Below are 12,003 nucleotides of genomic sequence, written 5' to 3'. Positions count from 1 at the left end.
GCCCAGAACTCATGTTTTCCTCGCTATTTCCGTCTAGTTTATGCAATCCCGTTTCACTTCAGTACATTTTAGTAAATTTAATCGGAAATATTCAAAATCCAATTAACATTACTATGTACTGCAATGCATGCACGTACATGTCTGCAGTGTCCACGCTCAAGATTACACAACACAATTGGTAGACGATCTTTTATTTTAGCCTATTAGGGACAGGTACACGGTATTGTTTGTCATCCTGTGTTTCGGCTTGAATGTTACGGTCGCTTGTTGGAATAAAGCCAATGAGCCCTCAATTTTGATATATGAATATCTGTACAGGTAACCATCGTTCATTACAACCCCGGCGAGTGTGAATTTGTTATAACGTGATCGATTTATAATAACAATATTTTTTATTACGCATTCATTTTGGACATATTGTCAGAAATTGTCATAATTAGTGGAACCACGCACGTACGATTTTTCTCGCTCGATAACATATAATACAATTACAAGCACGAGTGAAACAAAAGTAAGCCGATACGAACAAATTAAACTAGTCTTTTTTGCAACGCAGAAAAAAATGGATGTTGTTTTCTTCATTTTAATGCATAGTAAGTTATATTATATTTGAAATATGTTTATTCAATTTATTAATAAAATGTTTTCATATTTTAAATTATATTGTTTTTCTTATCTCCCATCTACATATTGTGAAATTTTGCTTATCCTGAAATATGTCCAAAGCGTATCTCCCGTGATCAACTCGATCAACAGTTACCTGTACACAGACTCATGCTGCTTAGTTTAAAAAAAATATTATGTTTACAAATTTAAAGCGTAATAAATCTTTGTTAGTTCAAACAATACATTGTTATTAAGATTCATTATAGTGTTTATTAATAAACACAACCAATAAAAAAAAACTTAAAATAAGGTGTTACCTGGCGATGTGTATGGACATCAGCGGCGAAACGTGGATGTAGGCTGTGAATATCCGACATAAATAATGCACACAAATTATTTTCAGTCATAGTTGTTAAACTAAGAAAGCTAAGAAGTTACAGATGGTATTGATTAGTTTTTAAAATCAAATTAAACCCTGCCTCAAGCAAACCATATTAGGATACTAGATAAATAGATACTCAGTATCCAAATGTTTCCCAACCTTATTTCTGCCAAGTCCCACTTCAACGCTTCAAAAATCTCCATGCCTATCAAAATTTTATGTTTACCTACCTAATTCTGAAAAAAAATGAATTGCTTCAAATAAAAAATGCACATAGGCAATACTATTTTTTACAACGTTTTTCTTAGCTCGTATTCTTATTTGTCCGGTACAAACCTTGCAATCGATTTTTAACTATCTTCCCGACTAGCTAGACATTTGAAACTTTTAGAATATATCAGAACACGATAGCCAATGCATTTTTTTAATACTTTTAGCCATCTTTAAGTAGAATTGATTTCATTCTCAGTTAATTCTGTTTTGTATGAAAAGTTGTTTCGGAAGAAATCCGTAAAAAGTAAAACTATTATTGGTTGCTAAGTGGGTCCTAGCAACTAAATGTGCGTTAATATGGAAATCAATATGACATTTCAGTATTATTTCTATCAAGTACAAATTTTTTTGATCGTTTAAGCTAGTCAAGTCAAGTTTATATGATTCAACAGAAAATTTAAAAACATTGTATATAAAAAGTTCTTTTTATCTTGTAATTATTTAATTTAACTTTCGTAAGTAAATATGCATATTACGTTGTACATGTACAACTCGGAAGAAAATTAGTGCGATCCTTGTGCTATGCTTCGTCTTCATTTTTTTTGATTTTCGATTTTCAAGATGACCTTTTTGCCGCCCTAAACATTCAAATCGCCCCCCAGTGAGGGATTCCCAATTATCTAATATGGTTTGGCAAAAGCAGGGTTTATTCAATTTTTAAAAACTAACCAACACCATCTGCAAACTATATTCTTAGTTCATAAAAACAAAAAAGTATGATTGAAACAGTTTGGTGTCCACAATTTATGTCGAATTTCCACAGTCTACCTCCGTCCTCCGCCGCTGATGGACATGAGTCAAACATCAAACATAACACCGGTCAAAATCATCGATCTACCAATGTAGATGAGTTTTTAGATTATACCACGCTGTCTTGTTCACGCAATAGTCAAAGAGACAAAATAGTGGCTAACAAGGCCATCATTATCGACGCCATCTACGGCTTAATAAATCAATGATTCAAATGTACTTTATTAAATAATACTTGTTCTATTTTCATTATTTTTCAGTTATGGTTACATGTAAATTATACGCATAACATTTTACCGTATCACAGTTTACCATGGGCTTTCATTGAAAGAGATGTCCGTATAGCATTGAGATAAAAAAAATACGCGTTGTTCGAGGTGCATTGCAGACAGTAATGTTCCAATTTTATTAGATTAGAACATTTATTTGTTATAGATTAGTATCAAATATCTGATAATAACGCCGTCATTATAATTATTAGGTGCACCTATTTTCTTCTGTCATTCTTTTGTGTTTCATTATGTATTTGTTACTTAAGTGTTTTATTTAGACATGAATTTGATCTCAATGCTATACGACCAACGGTTTCTTATACAACAGCTCACGGTGAACTGTGATACGGCTGACTGTGTGCATACAACGTTCCGGACACGTTCAGTTACGGTGTTTGGATCGTGTTTACGTATAATTTGATATTAGGGGTCTTCTTCAACATCGTTTGGGTTCGATATAATATTTGGTTGCGTCATGTTGTGGATGTCATATCTGGAAAAAAAATGCCATGATTAGTGATGGTTTTTTCAAATAATGATACAAAATATTACGTACATTACGTACGATACGTATATTCACAAAGTAAAACAGATTTGTTTTATTTTTTTCAATTATCTAAACCAGTGTTTCCCAACCGCCGTGCTGCAGATATTCTCTGCCGGTCCAAAAAGTAGTTGTCACCCATTTGAAAAATAAGAATAACCATCACTAAGAGGCCATCCATAGACGGAAACCGTATGCGGTTTAGAAGCGTGTGCCATACTAAACTTATGATTTCTGTTCATGGAAATATATTTTCACAGCTTGCGACCCGACCCCTCTGGGTATTGTTAGCGGTGCACAGTTTGAATATCACTGGTGTAACTGATAGTTCACTCACATTAGGCTATGAGGTAACCATTCCGGATTGAGATCATGTTTTATAACAGTTAAAATACAGAGAGTCATCAGTGATGGTTCATAATCCAACACGTGCAGGTCGTCAAGGTCCTTTAAGCTTTCGGGGCCGTCCTTTGGGGATGGCCTGCGGAAGTAAAAATAATATTACATGCAACATAATATATAGTATTTAACTTGAACGTGATACTAGGCTTAACTATGTTCAAGGTGGTGGAGCTGCTCATTGCTCGATAATATTGATATTAAGGTAAATTAAAAAGGGATATTTGTATCGTTATGAAGTCCAATTATGTATTTATTATCAACTATACATAATCCCCTTAATGAAATATAGATCAGAGATATAGGTATAGAATATCTAAAACTATGTATGGTTTAATTGCATAATTTTAGATATTTTATAGATAAATGAATATTTTTTGACTATTATCTACTATGGCTTGGATTAGGCAGGGTTAAATTAAATTTAAAAAACTAACAAACACTGTCTACCTACACATTGTAGTCTTACTACAACAAAAAGAAATATGTTTCACTGACAAAGTTTAGTATGCACTATTTATGTATGATCTTAACAGCCTACCTCCACCATTCGCGACAGTATACATAATATATGTACATATTTTTTTTGACCATATCTGATTCTAATAAGATCACATCGGCCTCCACAGAGTGGAGGTTTGTATTTCTTCCTTCCTTACTTCATCCTGTCGCCCCAGCGTTTGCGCATAGGGCAAGCACAAGTTCGCACCACTTGCCTCGGTTTGATTTATTTGTTTTTATGAGAAATGGATGTTAGCCACTTGCTCAACCTATTAGGTCCATACCAAACACAAATTGAAAAACAATAATGTGTGTTTTTTCCAGACCCAAGACTCGAACGTGGGACCCACGACATTATAAGCCGAGGATAAGCCGCTCGGCCATCGTGAGATAGTCATAATAGTCAAGATTATTACCTTTTCTAAATGGCGTCACATCATATCACATGTATTGAATATATCTTTGTTATTTTTATGTCAGTCATCGTCCGACAGTGCAAAAACGAGATTGTCAAAAAATTTTGTTTTGTCTTTGACATATTGAAAATGAAATAATTAACGTTTGATTTAGTTGGACCATTCATAATTTAATAAACGTTTTAGTTTTTTATCTTATTTTCTGCTCTTATACTCTTTGCAACTCTTATACAATTTGGATGAATACAGCTCTCCCTTACTGTACTGGGTAAACAAACAATAAAGCAAAGATCACCCTGATGATAACTGATTTCCAATTCAAAGACCTACCTAGTACCACCAAATAAGTACACTTTTTTTCCGATGAGGATGCAGCATTGCCGTCTTCTTTTAAACGGGAAGGAGCCAGGAAATTTCAATAGAGTCCATTTTCCTGTTGATACCGAGAACCGATACACATCGTTGAAGTGCGCTTCCAGATTTCTATTATATCCTCCGAAGAAGTTTAATTCTCCATTGTATAACCCTGCGAATAATAAAAATAAATAACAATGTAAAATTATTAGAATACATACCAGTGGCAAATACAGGCGATTCTTTAAAGCATACCTATCTTCTTAACCTTCCCTTTACAATGCTTATAAATTCCGTTCGTTCCGGTAATGTCACCTTGGGTTACCGGACGAGATTAACAATATTACAGTAGGTAAGAGGAAAATGTATATTTTACAAACATAATATACAAGTCTAATCACATATTTCATCTACTTATAAATGGCATCAAAGCTTAATTATTATAATCATACAAATATTTCTATACATTCTTACAACTTTCAAGAAGGAAGGTCATAGTACTATCTTGATCACACCACTTACTTTCATATCTCTTTCTCACAATTGAGTATGTCTATCTTTGTCGCACATACTTTTAGATCTAGGTATCTCTTATGTTCGCAATAGAATTCGATGCTCTGTTTGCAATGTGCATTTGACAGGTAAATGAAATCTGATGGATATCTATCTATTATATGTATTTACTAGATAATACTATCGATTTTGAATATAATAAATTTTAATATTAATTTGGCGAAATGAATATTTACTGAAATATTTGCAGTTTCATGGGCTAGGCAACCTAAGGTGACTTTACAGTAACAGGAGTGTTAATACAAACAAATTTAAACAAACTCTAGAGTCTAAACATTGAAAGGTTAAAAAATACCAACAGAGCCATTTGTTTCTAAGTATTGCATTTAGGATTTATAAACATGCAGGCCTATTCTAACATATCAGTAAACTTAACATCAAAAAAGAGCTAATTGTGATAAATATATCACATTTATCACTTTACGTATTCTGGCAGTTAATTATGTAAAAAGTTAACCGTCTGAAAAGTCAAAAGGTGATAACTTTTAACAGCCCCTTGCTTGACCGTGCTAACTTTGAGAACGGGGCAGAGTATGTCAATTTTACATATTAACAATTGAGACGCAAGATCCGACTGTTTTGCAGCAATCGAAATGATAAAATTTATTGACTAATACAATTGTAGGTTATGTTGATATGTCTGACGTGTCAATGAACAATTCTTGTAACCGCTTGGGTTCGGCAGAACGAACATATCCGAATTTGACTGACATGTATACAAACTTAAATTTTCGACGTATTATGAATTAGAGATAGCCGCCGCTAATTGTTTAGTGTAAAGAATACCTTCCATGCTAACATGGAAGAATGAAAATAACAAAAACGTGCTAAAGTGATAACCGTTAAGTCTATCAAATCTTCTAGTAACGTAAACAAAGGCTTGGGATAATCCATTCTTTTTATATGGATTTTAAACTGATGTGTCTTTGAGTTCTCAGAACTGTCTCATTGTATGAAACGACCCATGCTTCTAATGACAAAACCTACCTACCTTCGCGCATATTGTGTAAAGGCTGTTGGTTTACGCACTTAGTTCCCAGCAGGGTACTGAATAAGAGGGCCGACCAATAAAATCTGATTCCCGGCTTGACATTGTGATTGCCACTGGTAAACAATACGCAATAAAATATAGAATTACTCACACGCTGAATGACTGCGCCGCCCCGATGGAATATCCCCCGTGGTTTCCGGAGTCACCCATTCTCGCTTAACAGTATCCAAGTATCGGATCACCGGACAGTAGGTCTCGTCTTCCGACGACACTTCTGCGCTTCGACCACCGAATATGTACATCCGATCGCCAACTGCAGTGGCTGAATGGAAGTCGCGGGACGATGGCGGTGTACCTATCAAAGATTTTAAAAAGATATTTAGCTAATTCCGGAATCTATTTAGCATTTCTTTCTTTACTTTATGGTTGCTACATTATTCAGGAATCGTTTATGGAAAATTTATCACTGAAAGTGCAGATTTTTAAAACTTTATAGTTCTAGTGTAAGTAATTTAATCGGATGTAGGCTTGGATCATTGAAAATTATAAATGACACTTTAACCCGTCATCAGGCGGGGTCGATCCTCCGCTGGATGAAAGTCTCCTCTATATCCCTTGGCTTCTCGGTTCTTAGTTCTTCGCTGCCATGTACATTCGCTAAACCTTATGAGTTCGTCTATCCAATGAGTTTTAGGGCGTCGATGTTGACATTGCTGGTCCTAACTTTATATTGAAAATTCATCTCTATGACCATAAATTACTGTATACTTATGTAACCATTTTGGTTCACCATAATTAACAGTTAATAATACGGGTTTTAACGCGTTAACACAATGTAGCATGGAAAGGTGCATGTTGGGCATAATGCGGAAAGATTATAAAAGCAACCAATGGTTAAGGAAGCCGACAAGAGTACGCTACGTGTTAGAGGTAGCTAAGCAGATGAAATGGCAATGGGCTGGACATGTTACTCAGCGAGTGGACATCTGCTGTACAAATACCATCATCCAGTGGTACCTAAGAAGCACAAAACGTCCGCAAGGTAGACCTAGAGGCCGCTAGATAGTAAATACCTCTAGTTGTAAGCATTATCCAATTCCGTGTGAGGAAATCAAAGACGTGGACATCATTGGTGTAATCATTGTAATAAGTCTCATAGCCTCCAAAGATATACATCTTGTGACCAACAACACACGCGGAGTGGCCATCTTTGCCATTGGGGGCGTCACCCGTGGATTGAACTATGTGGAATCGCGATACTTCAGGGTCATAACATATCAGCTTATCGAATGCGGTAAAATCGTCTCGGCCGCCCCATAGGTATAGCTAGAACAGAGGCATCTTAGCAATATTATCATGGAAAAGTAAACCAAAAGATAGAGGTCTAAGTTACAATAAATCAGTAAATTGCGAGTTCATAATTATTACCATAATGTGGTTATACTTTCCACAAAACTTTTGACAGCTTATTAAAAAGAAAACAATAAATAAACAATGTTCTAGTAGGGAACATAACTTTTAATGCTACACTATAAATGAATATTCGAGATGAGTTCCTATTGAAGTGTATGCATCATGGTGCAACTCTCAAACCCCACTTTGTCAATCAGTGGCAAGGGGGGAGGTAGGCTGTTAAGATTCGATATAAATAGTGCACACTAATCTTTGTCAGTCATACTTATTTGTTCTCATTGAACTAAGAATACAATTTGCAGACGGTTCTGATTAGTTTTTAAAATTCAATTAAACCCTACCTAACCAAACCATAATAGTTTAGGTATGCTATGGGAAATTCGACAAAAATAGTAGCACACTTTTTCAGTTAATAATTTAATTGTTTTCATTGAATTAAGAATACATATTACAGATGGCGTAAAATCCATTAAGCCCTGCCCAACCAAACCATAATCAATAAAAAATATTCTAAAATTATTTTAGATATTTTTGTCTACTATGGCAACTATTGGATTAGGCAGGGTTTAATTGAATTTAAAAAAACAACAAACACTATCTGCACATTGTAGTTTTAGTTCAATGACAACAAATACGTTTGACTGACAAAGTTTATATCTTAACAGCTTATCTCCACCCTTCGTCACTGTTGTCAATAGACCCAGAATTTCTATAATGTAGTTGAAAAACTATTATTATGGTACGTTTACATCTGACACTTATACCGTTATACTTATTTTATGTGTCGGACATAAAATTTCATTTACTGTTTACACCTGCATGGATCTGACATAAAATTCTGGTATACTTCTCGTTGAAATAAAGTCTCGACACTTTATTCAATGGCAACATTGGAATAAATATATGCGGTGTTTACATATGATATTGTAATTTATTCGGACACTTATTTTGTATACTTCTCAAAAACGTTATGTCAGTTGTCAATATGGGAATGTTAAAAAAGAAAGCAGCGAGTGTTATTATTTTAAGTCTTTTGGCAACAAAAAGGAGGAAAAAATGGTCTAGATGGGTGCGGGAATGGATTCAGCGACGAAAAGAACTAGGTGCCTTCCGTTTAATGTCAGAGTTTAAAATCGAAGATCCAACTCAATTTGTGAACTTTAGTTTGCAAGATTGGACCTTTTGCCAAAAAACAAGACACACAATTCAGAAATGCGTAGAAGAACGATTAACAGTAACATTGCGATATCTAGCACTTGATCGTCATTGCATATTCAATATAATATTATCGTACCTAATACGAGTAGAGGTGTGGGCCAAAATGAATTAGGTAATACCATTTGAAGCGCATTTTTTCTTCACAGAGTGCATCAGAATTAATCGTATGTGCCGAGAACAAGCGATATTTTATTTTCGAACAAAATCCATAGAACAGGCACATCCGATTTATTTCTCATTGTCTATGATTTTTGACAGATCGCTACAGTACATTTATTAACGTAAACGTTGGGCATACATTCATGGTGTACCTATGATTATTGATTGTCCGTTGTTTTAGAAATATACATATGCAATTCACTAGGTACCTGTCAAACTACGAATATTGTGTCAGGTACTTGACATAAAAGTAGACGGTGGTCCAACTTCGGTGATATATCGCTCCAAGTTCGAACTTGTCGAAAACGCGGTGTTTACATTTGCGTATATAAGTAGATTGAATAAGTGGTAGGTGAGAGTCGACACACGCAAAATAAGTGGCAGATACAAATATACTTACTGTTTACACTTAAGTGAATATGGTGTCATACATAAATATGACGATATTAGTGTCAAATGTAAACGTACCATTAGGAAATGTTGATAGGTATAAATAAAAAAAACCTTATTGTCGTAAGCAACAACAGAATGTCCATATCGCTGTGTTGGTAAATGAGGAGTCTCATTCACCACTGGTATAGTCCATCTATTGTCTCTAGTGTCGAGGGCATATACCCAAATAGGGACAGGTTCCACCGATTCTTCCACATCAGAGCAATAACCTCCAAAGGAGTAGATTATGTCGCCGATGGCTGCCGAGGCGTGATTCACTATACGTGGACCACCGCGCAAATGCAGAGTCCAATTCATTATTCGATAATTTTACTAAAATTTTGTTTCTAACTAATCCTACTATTGTTTATTATTATTTATAATCACATATTTTGCAATCGTTATGACTTTGACGTTTGTCTATGTTACGTCGTGTGGTGTTGCCTACTTGAATTTTCTTAAATTATTGTTTTTGGTATATTTATTTACGTTCGTCTTTATTGGGTATACATAATATTATTATTTCCAACATTATAATATGGAAAATAATATTATGTTACAAGGCTACATAGCTAATTTTATATATAATTTTATTTTATTTTTAACTTTATTTAGTGCGCAGCAATAATATGTTTCGTCAAAATTACATTTAGTAGTAATTTTAAAAAACATTTCCACAACAGGTGCACACACAGAAAAATGATTTGGTGAGAGGGGGTTTAATTTTAAAATCCGTATGTACCTAATATCTTAATAATTGATTTTTAAGGCGCCGGGGGAAATCCAGCAGTTGCCACTGACCTCCACGTTTACTCCGTCTACTTCTTGCGTCACGTCGCTTCAACCGTGAACTACCACACTTTTTCAGGTCTGGTACATTCCCCATACCCAGATATTTAATATTATTCATTTACGAGTTATTGTGAGTTATTGAATGCGTGTGCCAAAATTATTAATATCGGTAGTGTCCGTTTGTGTTGTCCGAGCTGTCTTTAGTTTTTTTAGACACGCCGTAGTGGAATATTGAAGCAAACAATAGTAAATTGATGCCCTGGATAATTGCACTGAGGTACGAGCACCTCGGATCTTCCATTGGCCTCAAGCCCTGCGTGTCTTAGAAAGCTAAGACTCGTTCAGACGGTTTTCGACAGCCAATTTATACGGATCACGATCCTTAGTCGTGAGGCCCTGACTTAAAATAACAAGAAGTAATATTCTATTTACTCAAATAAACCTAAAAAAACCCCATGTGTGCGCGCCTGAAAACAATCTAACCAATATCGATTTTACAATATATTTTTTGTATATTGGTAACTAATAACTAATTATTGTACTATTTTTAGAACATTTGGCTTACCAATTAAACACGGAAATTTCCTTTAAATTCATTTTATAATGTTGCTATTAATTACGCCCTGCAACGTTATAGCGTCTAGCTAGGTCCTTACAAATTACGACGAAAATAACTCGTAGGCATGCAACTGAAGCTATTTTTTACAAATTTAATTTCACTTATATTAGCGACCGACTTTTGTGGTTTGAATTAAGGTAGGTACCAATAACAAATAGCTGGTGCTAGACAGCATCAGTAATCTCTCCGTATTTTAGTGTTAACATAGTCTTGCATAATATTATGCTAATAATTTAATAAGTAAACTATTTTTTTTATTCAAAGACTACTTAGGTAAAGAATGTAACTTTATATCAAGATTTTTTCTAATAGTTGTGTATAATGACTATAATCACCGCCATCTTTAGATTAATAAAGCCTGAGTATAACTTTTTGCACAAGCAACGAGTGGTCCACTACCATACTATTTATTGATAACGTACTTGCAAGCAGAGTTTGGTATTCTGTAATGACTGAAGACTGAAGAGCATAAATAAGTTATTAGTTATTGTCGTTTAGAATCGACTATCACATTGACAAACGTCCAAGTGTATTATGATATTATTATATACAGAAGAATTTTACTTACTTTGATCGTCACTTCCAATTATTAATAACACATAACCACTAAATCAGATGAACTCCAAGGTCTCCAAGATACGTTAAAATAATCTGAAAGAAATTTGAAACTGAGAATACTCCGACAAGTGAACACGACAGACGCGTCAATACGAGCACTCTATAGACAATGACAGGTCATCCATAGACGGGAGGGGCGAAAAGTAGGACCAGTCGTGTAATGTATCGGCTTCCTTCTTCAGTGAGCAATGCTATAATCCAATAAAAAATGTTAATTCTCAAATCTTTTGAATTATTTGTTGAAAATAGTTTATCTGAAATTATTATTAACAATTAATTAATTAATCAATGAATACCGCCGATTTTCGCCCATTATTTCACTTATAGATGCGGCGCCCCTGCTTATTAGCCTAAGTAGGTAACTACTTATTGTATTTGAATTCAAACTTAAACAAAGTATAAATTCACGAGCATGAACTGGGTTGACGAGTTCATAGATATCTACTAATAACTAAGGGTTAATATAGGTAGGTAGGTACCTAATAATTACCTATCGCGATAAAAAAATCCTCTGCACGATTCTAGATGTTGGTGTGTAGGTAAAATTACCGCCAGTAAACCAGATTTCACAAAGATTGCACCTTGATTGATTCGCAGGTAATACGCTGCAATACAGAATGAATACTGTACTAGATATTGAGTAGGTAGCTATGTACAATTAATATCAACTTGTTTGTACTTACACCCGGCA

General features: G+C 34.6%; 1 protein-coding gene across 1 annotated transcript; it reads right to left on the bottom strand.

Annotated features, from left to right (window-relative positions):
* Positions 1-1,094: 1,094 nt before the first annotated feature.
* Positions 1,095-9,719, bottom strand: LOC147069623 (kelch domain-containing protein 3). The gene is made up of 6 exons (XM_085950264.1): positions 9,356-9,719; positions 7,135-7,387; positions 6,213-6,416; positions 4,474-4,669; positions 3,165-3,308; positions 1,095-2,776 (listed from the first exon to the last, which is right to left on the bottom strand). The coding sequence occupies exons 1-6, from the start codon at positions 9,599-9,601 to the stop codon at positions 2,707-2,709; spliced, it is 1,113 nt and encodes a 370-aa protein (XP_085806390.1). The 5' UTR covers positions 9,602-9,719; the 3' UTR covers positions 1,095-2,706.
* Positions 9,720-12,003: the final 2,284 nt, after the last annotated feature.

This window comes from Rhyacophila brunnea, unplaced genomic scaffold (assembly GCF_057557595.1).
Source record: "Rhyacophila brunnea isolate RB1 unplaced genomic scaffold, BYU_Rbru_1.0 scaffold_23, whole genome shotgun sequence".
Classification (NCBI taxonomy): Eukaryota; Metazoa; Arthropoda; class Insecta; order Trichoptera; family Rhyacophilidae; genus Rhyacophila; species Rhyacophila brunnea.
Note: the sequence above shows the minus strand (reverse complement) of the source record. Positions and strands in the feature narration are given on the sequence as shown.